General features: G+C 45.0%; 2 protein-coding genes across 4 annotated transcripts in view; one reads left to right on the forward strand and one right to left on the reverse strand.

The window, feature by feature from the left end:
• Nucleotides 1-1,647, reverse strand: part of ZNF512 (zinc finger protein 512) — a 20,508-nt gene extending 18,861 nt beyond the window's left edge. Inside the window, exon 1 of one of the 2 annotated variants that reach the window (XM_057386037.1) lies at nt 1,522-1,647. In XM_057386037.1, coding sequence (XP_057242020.1) covers nt 1,522-1,542 — 21 coding nt within the window. In that variant the 5' untranslated portion in view covers nt 1,543-1,647. Of the gene's footprint in view, nt 1-1,155; nt 1,431-1,521 lie in introns of those variants that run through there. The other variant, XM_057386036.1, reaches the window with a different exon arrangement.
• Nucleotides 1,648-1,703: 56 nt separating this feature from the next.
• GPN1 (GPN-loop GTPase 1) lies at nt 1,704-15,329 on the forward strand. Of its 2 annotated transcripts, XM_057386038.1 has the most exons (15): nt 1,704-1,901; nt 2,023-2,116; nt 2,826-2,865; nt 4,039-4,105; nt 4,796-4,833; nt 5,356-5,434; nt 5,535-5,629; nt 7,144-7,189; nt 8,359-8,505; nt 10,533-10,615; nt 11,111-11,150; nt 11,830-11,920; nt 13,483-13,593; nt 14,189-14,753; nt 15,174-15,329. In XM_057386038.1, the coding sequence occupies exons 1-14, from the start codon at nt 1,809-1,811 to the stop codon at nt 14,278-14,280; spliced, it is 1,116 nt and encodes a 371-aa protein (XP_057242021.1). In that variant the 5' UTR covers nt 1,704-1,808; the 3' UTR covers nt 14,281-14,753; nt 15,174-15,329. The 2 variants fall into 2 exon arrangements, with proteins under 2 accessions (XP_057242021.1, XP_057242022.1); XM_057386039.1 differs by lacking the exons at nt 1,704-1,901; nt 2,826-2,865; nt 4,039-4,105 and having other exon boundaries at nt 2,091-2,116.
• Nucleotides 15,330-16,799: the final 1,470 nt, after the last annotated feature.

Here is a 16,799-nt window from a genome sequence, read left to right on the forward strand (position 1 = left end):
AACCAACCGACCAAATGAAATCGCATACAAAACAAAAAACAGAAGAAAAAAGAAATGATGGCTAAATTGCCTGTCCATAAAGAAAAATGTGAGGCACATTATCACTGGTGAGAGACAGCTCAGCCACCAGTTAAGAAGTTCAGCAGCAGGCCCTGATACCAATACATGAATGGGTAAACTGTGCCTATGGAGTGTCAGGCTCTCTTTGGGCCTCCAGCCCCAGAGCATCCCCATGGAAACGTTAGAGAAGCAGCATGAGATAAATTCTCAACCGATTGATCAMGGACCTCACAACCGAATCTCGTATCCTTTGGAAGTAAAGTCAATTGGATGTTTGTATTATTTGCACCCAAACAGTAGTGTCAACTGCACTGTCTGGAAAATCCCCACATCAAAAACACAGAAAAACCTCACTGAGCAGGAGTCAGAAAAAAATCAGGGCTACGAAGTTACAATGATAAAAATGAATACACGGGCAGGCAGAGTCTGCTGCAATTTGCTGGATTCATCCACCATTAGAAGAACCGAAATGACCAACATACATGGCACACATTTTAAGATTCATAGGGTTTTTATCACAAAAAAATTATTGCATGAGAGTGACGATTAGTATGAAGAACTCCGGTGGCAGTTAAGAATCTGCAGTAAAAAAAGAGAGTGCAGATGATCCATCAGGCTTTCCTGACAAGTTGATAACAGCAGCTATGAAGGAAACATCTGCAGAAACTGGTGTTTAAGTTCTGCATGTCTTTTCATTTATACAATTTACCTCCCACGAAAGGAATAGAGATCAAATGAATGCCCAATGGCTGGACACAAGGAAAACAAAAAAGTGGCCTTCCTTGCATGGGCGAAAAAAAGCGAAACAGCAATCCAGAGCTTGAAAATATGGAGACTGGTCAATTCTGTCAGCCCACGGACTGTGGGGCATTCCGGTGCGCTGGAACACRGCTGCTGCTGGAGACGGGGTGCTCTACAGCATCCAGCCAGCACCGTAGAAACTCCCCGAGGTGAGTAAGCTGATTCAGAAACTAGAGGCGACGAGGTGCTAGGGGGGACACCGCGCAACCTGCGGGCCCCGACTGTCTCCGCGAGGCCCGGGAGGGCTAAGTATCCTTCGGGGAACTCTCTGTTTCAGCCCCCTCCCGTTCCTACCCGCACGCTCCACGAACTACGTTCCCTTGCAACGAATGCCTTTCGGACAAAGCGCATCGCCGGCCCAGCAGCGCCCGACTCCGGGTCTCGGCCCGGCCCGAGGTCCCGGGGGACGGCCCGGCCTTCGGGCGGAAAGGGGCCGCTCCCGCCGCAGCTCCCCAGCAACTCGGAGCGCGTCCCGCTCGCCGCCCGTTCAGGGCCGCTGCCCGCGCCGGGCCGGGCCGCACAGCCCCGCCGGCGGTGCCGGGGAAGCCGGCCTGTTCCCGCGATTCCGACGTCGGAGCCCATTTCGCAGTAACCTGCGGCTCAGCCGCGCTCCCCGGGGCAGCCGCCAGCAGCACCGGTGGAAGGACCGCGGGCACTCACCGAACCGCCGCCCCCCCGCATGGTCCCGGTGCCGCCGCCACGTCAGCGCCGCGCCCGCCCGCGCGGTCCCGCCCGCCGCTTCCGGCTGGCCCTGGCGGCGCGGCCGTCCCGAGCCCTGCCGGGGTGTTGTGACCCGCCCCGGGCCCCGCCGGGCCGTGCAGCGCCCGGAAGCCGCGCGGTCCCGCGGTGCGTCCCGGGCGGCAGCGGGGCCACAGCCGGGACAGCGCACATCACGTCGGGGCCGCGGCCCCCCCTCCGCCCCGGAAGAACAAGCGGGCTCTGGGAAGATGGCAGCGGCGGTGGGAGCTGCGGCGGCGGCGCCGCCGGTGTGTGTTCTGGTGCTGGGCATGGCCGGCTCCGGGAAAACCACCTTCGTGCAGGTAGAGGGGTGCCGGGGCCTCGGGGGGCCGCGGGAGTCGCGAAGGGCATGGGGAGTCGCCGGCTGCCCCCGTGCCTACCCCCGTGCCCAGCGGGGCCTGACTCCTGCCCGTGTCCCCGCAGCGCCTGGCCGCCCACCTGCACGGGCAGCGCTGTCCTCCGTACGTGATCAACCTGGACCCTGCCGTGCACAACCTGCCTTTCCCCGCCAACATCGGTGAGTGCTGCGCTCTGCGAGGCGGGTGGGCCATGGCCGGAGGAGCGGCCTGGAGTCCGCCGGAAGAGAGCAAATGCGTAGGGCCACAAACAGAGACAGAACCGGTCGGCGCAGCGTGCTTCTCATGCGTTCCGCGGAAGCGGGGGCGGGTGCGTGAGCTGTTCAGCTGGACTGCTTGTATTCCGTTGACAGAGTCGAAGTTCTAGTACAAGAAGGACCTGGAAGATGTTTTTTTTCGTTGTAACTCCTTTCTCCAAACAGTCGTGAATATGGGTATTTTTAGAACCAAAGCCATTCTTCCGATGCGTTTAGGCTTTTTCTTTGTCAGTGATGAAAGTATTAGCAGAGTTGATCTGATTCCCTACATCCACATGTGCTACCAACAAACAAATTTAAAGCACTTTTCAAGACACGAATGTCAGAGAAAATATCTTAGCAATAGAAGAATAGATCTTATGTTTAGCTATTCCAAAGAGCATAACAATCCCTAGTTTTATGACAGTCCTATCTCTTGCACTCTATGAAGTATGCCAGCCAGCCTCTCCGAAAGATAAGAAAGATGGTGTGGGTATGCAAGTTGTTTCACTGATGTCAGAGGAATAATTGGAATATCTGTTCCAGTGCTTGATCTCTAGTAATGCAGATGCTTTGTTAGTTGATGGTGACCAGTTGAAGGTTGGAAAACTGTTGATATGTCTTTCTCCCTTAGATATCAGGGACACTGTGAAGTACAAAGAAGTAATGAAACAGTATCCTTTTTTTGTCTGAATAATACTGMTTGAAATGTCAAGTTTTTGAAGATAATTTGTCACGTGCACACTGTGATTAAAGAGTAAGAGGCAGGGGGATTGCAGTAATGCAGAGTGTTGCATGAATATCAAAAGGTTTTGACTGTGTATTTCTTGCATGTGATGTTAGGAATGTGTGTTCTACAAGACTTGATACTCCTTAGGTAATTTTCTCCCGTGCTAAAAATGATTCTGCCTAACAGTAAGTTCTTACAAGGAATAGGGACACTGCCCACGTAGTTTTTTGTTTTTTTTTTCTTTTAGTTCTTTCAAAGAACTAGTTTCTCCTTTTTTTTTTTTGTTTTGTGAAGGTCAGCAGCCTTTCCTCCCTGTTTTAACTAGTCTAATTTTATTTGTCATAAACAAATATGGAAGTTCTTATTTGCTTGTAGTAGATGGAGAAAACGATTTCGCCGTTTAACCATAGTCAAAGCACTGTTGCCTCTCTGAATCTCAAAGATGCCGAAGTGTTTGCTCTTGCATATAGAGTATTGATGACTGTAGTGCGGTAATGTTACGCTAAAGTGGCTGCACTTCCAGAGGGCTGTGGAGTTCCTCGGTCTCCTGCTTAGTAGCTTGTTCAGATGGAGACGATACTGTGTTTGGTTTTGACGTGTAAGCATGACTCTTAGTATTTTAGAGTAAATAAAGGTGGTGGGGATAGGATTCTCAATTTTGGCTCTTTTTTGATTTGGGGTTACCAGCAAAACATCCTGACTAGAAGTTTCAAGTTAATACATAGGTGCATTATTTGCTCCACTGCGTCTGTTAGCCATTACCGGAGTTTCTATGTCTTGTTAAGAATGGCCTGAGGAGAATGTCCAGCCCAGACATTTGGATATTGAGAACAGCGATGGARAAGACATGTTATGAGTCAAAGGTGTTTCTTGCGCAGTTAAAGCAGACATGGCAAGGGGAAGCCGTTTAGCCTCTCTTCCTCCGTCAATCATAGGTTTTTGTGTAAGAGAGAGACACTTCGTTACAATGCTGAATGACTTAGAAGAGTTAATTGTGTATTAGGGTTATTTCTCTACTTTAAAGAAAGTATACAGTGTGCATCTGTTGTCAGAGTTGACAAAGAAGATTTCTGGGGTCTGCAGAACTAACCGTCTGCTTTCCTCAATGAAGCATCAGATATGGGCTGGGCCCAAACGGTGGAATAGTGACCTCTCTCAATCTCTTTGCTACAAGATTTGACCAGGTACAAGGTTGTTCCTATGTGCTGTTCCCGTGATGCTGTGTTGGGAGACTGGGGGGGGTTTGTGTACCTGGAGTCTCAGAGGGCACTGCATTTGCTTAGCCTTATAATATTTCTGGGGAGTTATTCTCCATACAGAATCCTGTATTTTACAATGCAGTCAGAGCACATTAGCTTTCATATGAAAGCTTTCAGTTTTTCAGCTTTTTTAAAGTAAAATTTAGAAGCCACATGTATGGAGCGTTCTTCAGTCTTTGGGTAGGATTGTTGTTTCCCCATGTTTACTGTAAAATCTTTCATGTGAATGCTCTGGTTTTGAAGTAAGGAAACCGATTAAATTTTCCTGGGGTTATTTGATAATTGACAACCCTCCTAAATCATCACACTATATCAGCTTTGGGGTGGGGACTGATGTCAGATATCGAGACAATCTCTTAATAAAAAGGCAGGGAACAACTGCATTTCTTCAGCCAGGTGCTAGAACACACAGAAAGTCAAGGTTGTCTTTGACCTATGCAGGGTCTGAGCATTTTTCACCCTTCCTTAGTAGGGCATTTTCACACTCTGAAAAGTGTAAAGATTTCAACTTTTTCATAAATACCTGCAAGTTAATGTAGTTACTGCTGTGAAATGAAGATGGAAGTTTCCTGTTCTGAGGTTAAATACAAAAGATACTCCTGCTTTTTCAATCAGGTGATGAAGTTTATTGAAAAAAGAAAAAATGCATCCAAGTGAGTACCTTCTAGTGAGTTCTACTTTTCTGGGATCATTGTGGGAAAATCGTGAAATTCTAAAAAGATGCTTTGCATGTTTTCCATTGTTTTTTTCAGCCTTGATATAAATTTTATGTGGAAAAGGGTATAGAACAGATAACTAGATTTTCTTTGTATACATCAAAAAAAGTCTGCTGATTATGGTTCTGCTTTTCTTGTCTTCCATTAGACTATCACTTTTTCTCACATACTGTTCAAACAGGCAGCAGCTAATTCTTCTTCTGGAGATTTTGCATGACTAACTGTCTGTCAAATTGATGCCTTCAACTCATGAGAATACGTGCTTCTTAGTTACAACATTCACAGAGGAAGTTTTCAGGCATTCCCATAAATCTCATCACTGTTTGGGTGAAGCTTTTCTCATTTGTTATAGAATAAGCATGTCATTTGCTGTTGTATGGTGGTAATGATCTAGTTAGAACAGGACCTTGTGCCTAACTAATTTTCCTTTATTGTTATTTGGGGGTGACTTCTTACCAGGTATGTCATTATTGACACACCAGGGCAAATTGAGGTATTTACCTGGTCAGCATCAGGAACCATCATAACCGAGGCCTTGGTAAGTGCTTTTGACATGATTGCACAGTGAAGCTGCGTGAATGACCTGGCTGTTGAGCAGTGTGCTTCTAATTAAACTGTCTTTTACTTTGTGTTCCCAGGCTTCCTCTTTCCCTTCGGTTGTTGTCTATGTGATGGATACCTCTCGCAGTACTAACCCTATCACTTTTATGTCCAACATGCTATATGCCTGTAGGTAAGAAAAGCTGGAAATGCAGCCCATCTGCTTCAATTGCCGTGTCTCTTTGATAGTTATTTTGGAGGGGAGTCATAGAACGGTTTGAGTTTAAAGGGGCCTTTAAAGGCCATCTAGTCCACACTCTTGTGCATGGGCAGAGATACCTTCCACTGGACCATTGTTCTTATAAACCTCTTTGTATTCTGAGAAACTGCAATAAAACTTCCCTGGAGCCTTCTCCGGGCTGAACAATTCCAACTCTCTGGCCTGTCTCCATAGGAGAGTCCTTTCAGGCTTCTGATGGTTTACATTGGCTCCTCTGGGCCCACTTTACAGGCCCATGTCTTTCCTGTACTGCGGTTCCCAGAGCTGGGTGCGGTGCTCCAGGTGGGATAACATGAGAGCAGTGTAAAAAGGAGAATCACCTTCCTTGCCCTGCTTCCCATGTGCTTTCGATGCAGCCCAGGATGTGGTTAGTTTTGCCTTGGATGCCTCACGTCCACCTAATCTACTGGCTTGGTTATTCTTAGTAGTTTTCTAATTGAAAAAGCAGAATAATTTAGGTGCCAATGGACATCTGGAGGTCATTGGCTCAAAACTCTCACCGAAAGCATTAAATTATCTGTGAGACCTCGGTGTGATGAATGTTGGTTACCTTAGCTTTAACATTGCCTATTACTTATAAACCCATTTTTCTAAGATGTATCACAGTAGCCTAGTTTGAGCTCCTTCTTGTAAACATGTAGTTTTTTGTCCTATTTTGTAATGCTACTGATACTTTTAAGACATTCTTCAAGATTTGTTTGGAGTTCAGCATAGCAAGGAGTTCTTGATTTGTTCTATTCTTTCTCGTGCATAAATTTATCTGTTTTCTTTCATGTTAAATCAGGAACTAAATACCTATGGAATGATCAGCATAGCTAGACCTGTCATAGTTCGTGGTCAGTGTTGGTAAAAGGTTTTCAAAAACTCTCTCAATCCTTGTACCAAGGTCAGGAACCATATCACTGTAACACTGTGCAAAATGTGTCTTATTGCATACTGCATTTTCTGACATTAGTTTGRGCAAAACTGATAGTATACATACAGTGAAATGAATGTGTGGGTTCTTGTGTCAAGGTAGTTTTTCTTTACAGATGTTCTCTGTTATTTAAATTCATTGCTCAGTTCACAAATAACCTGAGGTCTGAGTCAAATGCATAATGCAAAGAGAGTTAAAAACTGGGATCTGAGAGTTATAGAAAATGGTAATCAAAATCAGATGCACGAGTCTAGGACTTTTTATCTCACAAATGTGCGCTTATCTCTTGGGGGTGCATATTTCATTCAACAGTTATAAGCAGAACCTGGGTGAAAATTACATTCTGATTGGTGCAGRGGAAAATAATTATCTTTTGACGTCAAACGTATTCAGTCTCACACAAGTCCTGTCTGCTTTATGCTTACCTTTCTATGTCTCCCTTATGCTTCCTATTCTAGTGAGTTTCAAATTAATTTTAAACTTTTATTTTGTGTGTTCTTTCTCCCCCCAGTATCCTGTACAAGACAAAATTACCTTTCATTGTAGTMATGAACAAAGTAAGTTAAAGCTCTGGTTTCCATTTTCTAGTGGGACATTGTTCTGTTTAGCTTCTTTCTGGTGGTGTCTTTTTTTTTGTAGCACAATAATAGGTTTTTCTAGAAAAGAAGACTGGGAGGGAGCTGCGGACGGACAACCAAATCTAAAAGAGGTCTTTAATCTGGTATCCAAATTCCTAACTTTAAACCTCATTTTGATCTCATGTTTGCCTTTGCTAAAAGGTAAAGGCAACAGCATTGAAGAATGTTTAACAAAATTTAATTGCATTTAATTTTTAAAAACAGACTCTTGATAAGAATGTAAGAGTCCCCAGGGAACCGATGCATTTGTAGTGACAAACATTTTAGAATTGTAAGATTTGCAGAGAAAAAAAAAGTAATTTGTAGAAGTGATTTAATTTTATTTATAGAATTCTAAGTACTCAGGCTTTGCCCCTTGGTGAATTCAGTTCTGTCTCAAATCTCTTGAGTAACAGTAGGCAATATTTCATCTTTCTCCTTCCCATTGGTGCAGGGAAGTGAAATATATGAGAGTTTTAGGCAACTCATATTGTGCTCAGAGTGGATATGCATGTAGTAAGATGTTTATGAAATTCTTTAGACTGTTTGCATATAAATCCATGTAAAATTATGGAACCCTCTCACCTGTTTGTCTTGCACTGAGTTTGGATTATCACTTCTTTGGGTCAGAACACAGCTCACTTTTAGAGAGGGGTGTTACCCTCTGGTACCCCCGTAGGCTGTTAYCCAGCGTGGAAGTGGCACTCGCTCCTCCCGGCCCCCGAGTAAGCGGGACAGCTTGGGATCTAGAGCGAGGGCTGTTCTTGTCTGGCCTCAATCATACGATCTGCCATTTCCACCTTAATATTTATTATACAGTATGCGATTTTGAATGCTGCTTGCCAGTAAATCACAGAAGGCTTTAGACCTGTGATAGTTTTCTTAAACAGCTGTTGCTTTCTTAAGCCTGGCAGTTATTTGTCTTCTCTTCAGGTATTTCACGTAGTCAGTCTAACAAAAACAGAACTTGCAAAACTTCACACCAGGGCTGAGTATTTTGAAAAGATGAACGTTTTGAAAATAAGTTTAATGTGGACTTTTTTTATTTGTCCACTTAACAGCCCACTGCTAAAAGTATTACTTTTGAATATTTTCCCCTCTCCTTCCAGACTGACATAATAGACCACAGATTCGCAGTGGAATGGATGCAGGACTTTGAGACTTTTCAGGATGCCCTGAATCAAGAGACCTCCTATGTCAGTAACCTGACTCGTTCCATGAGTTTAGTGTTGGATGAATTTTACAGTTCACTGAAGGTAAGGATCTTCTTTTTGTTTATTACCTCTCATAAAAACGTGGGGAAGAGAAAGCTCAATAAGAGTATTTTCGATGTGGGATGGGAGTAGAGTCTAAGGAAGGCAAATGGCAGGCTGTGTTCATTGGTGCCTAGGGAAAGGAAAAGAGGCAATAGACACAAAGTGAAATGCAGGTAACGATGTTTAAACAGAAGGGGTAAAAAAATTCATTTTTACTGATAGAGCACTGGAACAGATGGTCCAGAGAAATTGAAGTCTCCATCCTTGGAGACAGACAAAATTGTGAGCAACCTGTTCTAGTTAATTCTGCTTTTAGAGCAGGGAAGTTGGACTAGATGATCTCCAGAGATACTGTCCAACCCAAACCACTCTGTCCTTCTGCAAAGGATCTTTTTGATGCCCTTTTGAACTGTAATCTGTTGATTTGCCGATCTGAACAGAGAGTAACTTCAGTAACTTGTCACGATGAGTGGGACCCTGAATAATTTAATACTGAATTGTGATTAATTGTGAGAAGAAAGCTAAGATAGGCTGGCATGAGGCAGCATTCTTTGTTGCAGCGTTTCCCGTCTGAGGTAATTTTCTTTGTTCAGAAAGTATCTAGTACAGTCGGGCAATTTCGTACACAGGAAGAACAGAAAGTCTCAAACCTCAACAAACACCCTCATCCCCCTCACCCACTCTTACATGTGCTTGGGCAAGAAGACGTTGAATTTTTTCCCCCACTTAACCAGGTTTTGAGAGGTCAAAATAACGCAGTTACTCAGGAAACCCTATGTATTGGAGGCTCTCAGTGATCCCATAGTCTGTGCTAAAGTTTTCAGCTGTGTTTGTCATCAGCTTTTACTAAACAAAAAACAAGCCTTCTTGGTTTTATGGGTATTATAAGAAAGAAAACAAAAATAAGTGATTCCATGCAGATAGATATTGATAATGTAGCCAAAACAAAAATCTTGTAACTGTTCTATGTGGAACAATATACAGAATTTCAGAAGGATTGTAGTGGTGCCATATACAGAACTAGAGTACTTCTTGTTCCTTCCTTATTTGTTAATTATGTCATATTTCTCTGCATGTCAGAGCCATCACAGCACTGGACCGGAGAGCAGGTCATATGAAGAACATTCTAGCATAACATCTGCATAGACGGCAGCTTGTACTTAAGGGCAGGGAAAGTAAAAATATTAATACATGTCAGCATATTTTAATGTCTAAATTAATTTCATTTAGTTTGATTAAATTTAATGTTTCATGTTTACTGTATTAATCATGAAGTGCAGGGCTGTATTGAAAAGAGTCTTCCTTTTGAAAGTGAATAGTTGAAACTGAAAAGAGGAAGACTTTTCATTAGGGGATGAATGATTCTGGCTGGTAATAGTCTTAAAGAAAMGTATTGTTAGGTAATTGATTTAATACAAGCAGAAGAAATGGCCAGAAGTTAGACAAGTTCAAATTAGGAAGGAGATGGGCATTTGTATGTGCTGCCACAGTAACTGATCTATTTCACCTCTTGCTGTTTCGGGATTGGGGACTGGGGACTTTTTAAAATGCGCTTTGGCTAAATACAAAGTGTAAGACATAATTTCAAAGCCAAAAGGTCCGTTCTTGTCTATTTTGCTCTCTAATTCTAGTACACTGATACATAGTAGCTACTTATAACCATAGGTGCAGATTGAATTATTAACAGTAAGCAAGTAAACAGCTTGACTTTCTCGTGAACTGTCCCATCTTGTTAAAAACAAACAAGCCCCCTTCCCCAAAGAAACACCTCCCCCCAAAATACCTCAACGACCCGCCAAACAGAAAACTGGCGAAAACCAAAACACAGAGGTAACAAACACGAACGGTGAGTGGAGAAAGAGTTTTAAAGCGGGATGGATTAGAAGCAGAAGAGTTACTGCACATTTCTATGCCACTATGCTGATTAAATGGCTATCGTTAGGTTTAGAGTAGCAGTTATTTGGTTTTTATTAGAAAACGAAAGAGTTCAGTTACTCTCCAGCTCCGGTGTGTGGTTTCTTTTGCAGGTGGTTGGTGTTTCTGCAGTGCTCGGCACAGGACTGGATGAGTTTTTTATCCAGCTTTCTAACGCTGTAGATGAATATGAGAGGTAAGGGGATAATTAAGGAGTTAACCCTGTAAACACGTCCTGAAGGTATTGATTTGTAACTCATTTGATTTGAAGGACTGTACATTTTGCTTAGACAAGGTAGTTTAAGGTTTTCAATAAACTTTAAGCATCAGCATAAAAAGCGGCAGTGAAAAGGAGCTTATTGGGAAGTGATTATTTGTGTTAGCTGCTCAAGGAAAAAGTAAAGGCTATCTGTGCCATCAAAGATGTGAACTAGGTTTTTTTCTAATTCCCTAAAATGATCGAGGTTTGATTTATTGCCGTTTCAATGAAGAACGCTCACTTATTTTGCATCCGTTCGTTTCAGAATCCAGATCTGGATAGAAAGTACTGTTAGTCCTTCTGAAATGTCTCTCAAACATGAAAGCCTAGAGGAGACTTTTTTGGGGGTTAGAAGGAAGCCTCTGAGATGACCTTTATTTATTATCGATCATGCGTTGGTTCAGACCTAATGAAATCTGTTTGTCTTTTCAGAGAGTACCGTCCAGAGTATGAGCGCCTGAGAAAAACATTGGTAAGCGTAYTTAGCCGTCGTACACTTGGATAACGTATCTCGAGGTCGCTTTCGTGCGCACAATTGGCTTTATGCTGAGAGGGTCTAACGTTGCATTTACTAATCATACTCGGTGTGGGAAAACTCCTGTCCTGAAGGAGTCTACTATCTGCCTTTTTTTCCTGGATGTGGTGGAGCATACCTCTACAAGAATAAGGATGTTCTGTAGAACACATTGTTCACTGCTTTAGTGCTAGTATTTGAGTTGGGTAATAATTTTGTTATCTTCCATTCAGAAGGATAAAGAGTTTTTGAAAATAAGTTCTGCAATGATTTGTTGAGGCTATCCGTGTATCTTCCTATACCATCGAAGCATACTGGTTTGACTTAGTAATAGAGACCGATTTGCAGTGCCAAAATCAGTAGTGCTGCTCACCTTGAGTCCCATCTGTCCAAAGGACAGTTCTCTGCAGGCACAGCTCCACTGAGTTTGGCTTCCTGATGCTGCTGAAAATGTTCTAGAAGTCCACCTGCTGGAGGTCCATGTTTGGTCAAAAGTTCTGTGTAACCTTAATTGTAATGTAAGACCCACTTAGTGACTTTTGCACTGTGGCTGGGGGACAGGCCACTGGTTTTGGGTGAGATTACTTTCTTACCGATGTTCTAAATGTTCTCAGAATTCACATGTAACTATCTACAGGAGGAAGCTCAAGAGAAACAAAAGAGAGAGCAGCTAGACCACTTGTGGAAGGACATGGGCAGCGTGTGTGTGCAGGGCAGCACACTGGCAGGTACCTCACCAGGAAGATTTAAGTTCACTGCAGAAGTTTTCTGAAGAGTTTGCTTTGCAAAGTCATACAGTTCTGTCATCACAGTAAAAGTGTGAAGGCAGCTCCATGTTAGAGGAGCGGGGTTTCAGTTCTGTCATGGTTTGGAAAGCTGGCCGAAAGTCAGGCACTCCCAACACTTGCTCACTCGCTCTTTCTTACTATTATTGGGCAGAGAAGTGCGAAGGAAGAAAAAATCTAATAAAAGGGTTTATGATTTGAGATAAGAAATAGGGAGGAAATGCTTGATGGACAAAACAGGCTCTCCTTAAATTACGAAATGAATTTATTACTAACAAAGTCAGAGGAGGAGAATGAGAAATAAAATAAAAACCTCAAAGACACTGATCTTCTCCCCACTCCCTCCCCGCTTCTCACCATCAATGCAAAGCAGGGGCGCGAGGAGCCAGGTGTGGGGTTGCTCAGTTCATCAGCGGATCACCTGCGGCTGCTGAGGGAGAGAAGTCCTTCCTTTACGTCGCTGTGGGGTCCCTCCCACTGGAGATAGTTCTCGGTGAACCTCTCCGGTGTGGTTTTAATTTCACGAGCGGCAGTCCACACACATCTGCTGCTGCGTGAGTCCCCCCATGGGCAGACAGTCGTCCCAAAACTGCTGCACCATGGGGTCCCTCGTCCACTGGGTGCAGTCCYGAGGCCAGGCTGTTTTATCTCAAAAGCAAAGCCCCTCTCTTTGCGAGTCTTGTGCCGGACACAACTCCCTTCGAGGCGTCCGCCCACTCCAGCATGGGGACCTCCCTCTTCTGTGGGCCATGGGTACATCTCTGCACCCTCCGTAGACCCTGTAGGCTGCAAAAAGACAGCCTGCTCTACCGTAGTCATCACCACAGTCTGCAAAAAAATCCCAGCTCCAGGGCCTGGAGCAGCTCCTCCCCCTCCTTCTCCACTGACTTTAGTGTCTGTGTCTCTTAGACATTCTCAACCACCTCCTCCTCCTCCTCCATCAAAACTACTGTAGCCTGTACCTTTGTTTTAATTTTTTCTTAAATATGGTTTCACAGAAACGTAATCACTATCTTCAGTTAGCTCAGATTTAGTCAATAGCACCTCTGTCATCTTCAGATCTAACAGCACTTGGCTCTGCCGGATGTAGTAGAAACCTCTAAAAGCTTCTCACGGGAGCCATCTTTTTAGCCCCCCCCACTTCCAAAAACTGAGCCAAACAAAACCACACAAGTTCCTTTGGGATTGGCCACACTTAGCTCTTCCTGTGTCAGTCACAGGCATGCTGTGTAGCTAAAGCAGTGAACATATTAAAGATAATGAAATACTTTGGAAAAGGTGAAACACTAGAATATGAGAAAGCTGTGCTGTTGGCTGCACTGTTCCTTACCTGAAGTATGTGCAGATGAAATCTACCCTGTGTCTTTGGGATCCACAAGCGGTTTTCTGTCCTTTCAGAGCAGGTGTTAATTGCTGTGTTAATGTGCAAATAGAAGTTGTCAGTGTTCACTATACCTTACCATTAGCAAGCTGGTTTATGTACCATCATTTCTTTTGCCTTCAAGGACCTGATGATGCTTCCGCAATGGGTCCCTCTGAGCTAATCCTAACACGAGGAACTCTTGATGAAGATGAAGAAGAGAGGGAGAGTGACACTGATGACATTGACCATGAAGGTTAGAGAATGAAGCCTGAAAGTTGCCCATCTAGTCGGGAAATCCCCTCTGTTTCATTACCTGGATGGACTGTAAAGACAGCCTAGAAAACAAGCAAACATTCAGTCACCTAAGTACATGCGTCAGAATCTATATCAGAAGCCCAACTACAATATTTGGGGATATCACTTTCCAACCTTTGTGAAAGTTCAATTGTAAATTTTCTATTTAAGTAACTAATAGGTGTATAACACACATAAACCAGAGAACTTGTTAGGCTTGGGAAGACACACTGTGACCTCTGTACCTGATCGATGCACAGCTGTTTCAGCATCTTTTTTGCCTTAGTTTCTGCCCTTGACTCTTTCCCTTTCGCTGTGACTATGGTCTTGAAGTAATCTTCCAAGTCAGTCGAGTGTGTTTTTTCTCTTTTACAGCACTCAGATTTAATCTTTATTCTTTCCCTGTTCCATGGATGTTTAGGATCACTTGTTTCCTTTGCCCTGTAATGTAGTTGGAGATCCAACAGACATTCTATGTTGTTCTGACTATCCTGACTCTAGCTTTTGCCAGTAACAAAAGTAGAGTAGTGCTGAACTGTCATTTTTTCCCCCAGTGACTGAGGAGAGTCGTGAAGAACCAGCCTTCAGAAACTTCATGCAAGACATGCGGCTGAAATGCCATAGAAAAAGCAACCTGAATGAATGAAACCTTCAAAAACAGAAGGTTTCAAAGGAACAGCATAAAGAAAGCTTCATGGAACTGTGCACGAAGACTTTTATTTGTGAACAGCATCCTCCGACTGGGGAGCTGAAATAAAGTCCCTTGGAAATTACGTACTTTAAAATTTATGGTTACTTACTACATGATTTTCTCCAGGAATAGTTATGGTGTGGTAGGATCCTCTATACAGAATCTTATATGGGCTTTGGAACTTGGCTGAATTCTGATTCTAAGTAATGCTAGAGAGAGAGCCTGTGGCCACTTAAGTTTCTCGACAGCTTTTGTTCATTTGTCTTTTTAGGCTTTGATTCATTTTTTAACTTTTCCACTGGATTGCGGTTTCCAAGGAGCATGCCAATCTCATCTGATTCTTAATATTTTGGACAAGCTTTGCACAATGTCTGCTATAAAATGGGGTCTCCTATCCGAGGATGTTCTCAATGGAATTCTGAATTGAGGTATTATTTCTTTCAATAATATTTTGCTAGCTTCTCTTGATTTGTTGGTGCGATAGGGAAAGGCTTTAGGCTATTTAGAAAATGTATCAACTAAAACTGATTGGTACTGATAGCTTTTTTGCTGAGGTAATTTAGAAAAATCTGTATGCCAGTAGTCTCTAGGACAGTTTTCCTTTTTTGTGATCTCTGAAGGAGGTCTTTTGTGAGATTGAGGATTGTTTTGCAAACGTATTTTACATTTTTTGACTATGCTTTTAATGATTCTAGCCATTCTTACACTAATTACTTGTGACTTCAAGTTATCAAGTTACCAAATTTTTGGTTTCTAGCGTGGTTTTTTTGTGTTTATCTTKGGCCATTTGTCTCATTATTGCTTGAGGTACTAAAGCTTGTTTCTGTGATGTCATTCACTACTTTTAGGACTGCAGTGAAGCTCCAAAGGGCGGGTGCAACCAGTGTGAAGAGTTTGTTTCACTCCTGATGGAGAAGCTTGTCTRATCTGGATTGTTTTCCTTCAGCAATATGGGAGTTCTGCTAGGAACTCTGGAGAAATAAGAAATAAAACCACTTTTCAAAATCAAAGCCTGTGTTTTCCCGTGTGGCATTCAGATGTTTCCGAGAACATTAAAGTTGTCCCCGTGTCCAGCACTCTGGAACCAGCCCAGTGCCCATTCCCGAGGCTTTGGAAAGACTGTTGGGAAGGATGAAGGTGGGGCTGGGTGCCGTGGGTTCGGGGCGAGGTGGGCAGGGACAGCAGGAGCAAGGTACCRAGGCTTGGGGAGGGAGTGGAGCTGTGGGAGCTCTGATGCCATTTGTGACACCCCAATGTCCCTGGGACAGCCCCGCTGCGCTGCAGGAGCAGGTGAGTGGGGAACGAGTGGGGTCCCGCTGGGTGCCCTTCCCCAAAGGGACCCAAAAATGGCCCAAAATTCCCAGGGAGGGGGTGAGTGTAGACCACTTGAACCTGTCCTGGTGTGCATGGTGATCTCTACTGCCAGTGCCACGAATTGGGATAGAAATTCGTTGACACTGAGCCCTCCCTGTGTGCTGGAAATCCCAGACAGAGCCCAGCAGTGATCGAGCACACATTGCAAACAGAGCTGGGCAGAGCCGAGGGAATCACATGGGAAAGGAGCCATAAAAAAGGGCACAGGCATGGAAAAAGACAACCATAAAGAAATTTATATTAATATGCAGAATTCTTAGTCAATAACAATTAAAAAAATGTCCTTTCATTTTCTCTCTCCTCCCCATGGGTCTCCAGCTGGACACAGCCTCCTTCTCGAGGTCCCTCCTCTCCCCTCTACCCCCCTGCCTGCCTCTCCTCTACCCTCCTCCCTCCACTTGCCTCCGGGGCCTGGAGCTACTCTCCTGAATTGGCCCAGCAGGGTATCGAACGCCGGTCGCCCGCATGCTAAGCGGGGACACACACCACTGTACAAAGTGAGCAGGTGTTGTGGATGTTTCGCTTTTGGCCAGTGTTCTAAACCACAACAGGGGACCTGATGCCGAGTAGCGCGCCACCCTGTGGCCGCGCCGCGTGCCGGCAGGGAGTCCCCGCGCAGCGCCGCGCATGCGCGGCCGCCATGTCGTGCGCGGCGCGGGCCCGAATTTCGGCGCCAAAACGCGCCACTTTCGGGCGTTTTCGAGCGCCGATTTCGAGCTCGGGGGGGTCGGAGAAGCCGCCCGCGCCCGTTCGGGCGAGCGGAGAGGGGCGCCGGGCGCCCGGCGGCGCGAAAAGGGGTCTCGGTACCCGGTCTCGGTATGCGGCGCGAGCCCGAATTTCGGCGCCAAAACGCGCCCGTTTCGGACGGTTTCGAGCTCCGATTTCGAGCTCGGGGGGGTCGGAGAAGCCGCCCGCGCCCGTTCGGGCGAGCGGAGAGGGACGCCGGGCGCCCGGCGGCGCGAAAAGGGGTCTCGGTACCCTGCGTCACGGGCGCCGCCATTTTAGGTGCCGCCGGGGAGCGCCGGACGCTACCGCGCGTGCGCGGCCGCCATCTTGTGCGCGGCGCGGGCCCGAATTTCGGCGCCAAAACGCGCCCGTTT

The sequence above is a fragment of the Malurus melanocephalus genome, unplaced genomic scaffold (genome assembly GCF_030028575.1).
Source record: "Malurus melanocephalus ecotype Western Australia unplaced genomic scaffold, MMel_1.1 scaffold_901, whole genome shotgun sequence".
Classification (NCBI taxonomy): domain Eukaryota; kingdom Metazoa; phylum Chordata; class Aves; order Passeriformes; family Maluridae; genus Malurus; species Malurus melanocephalus.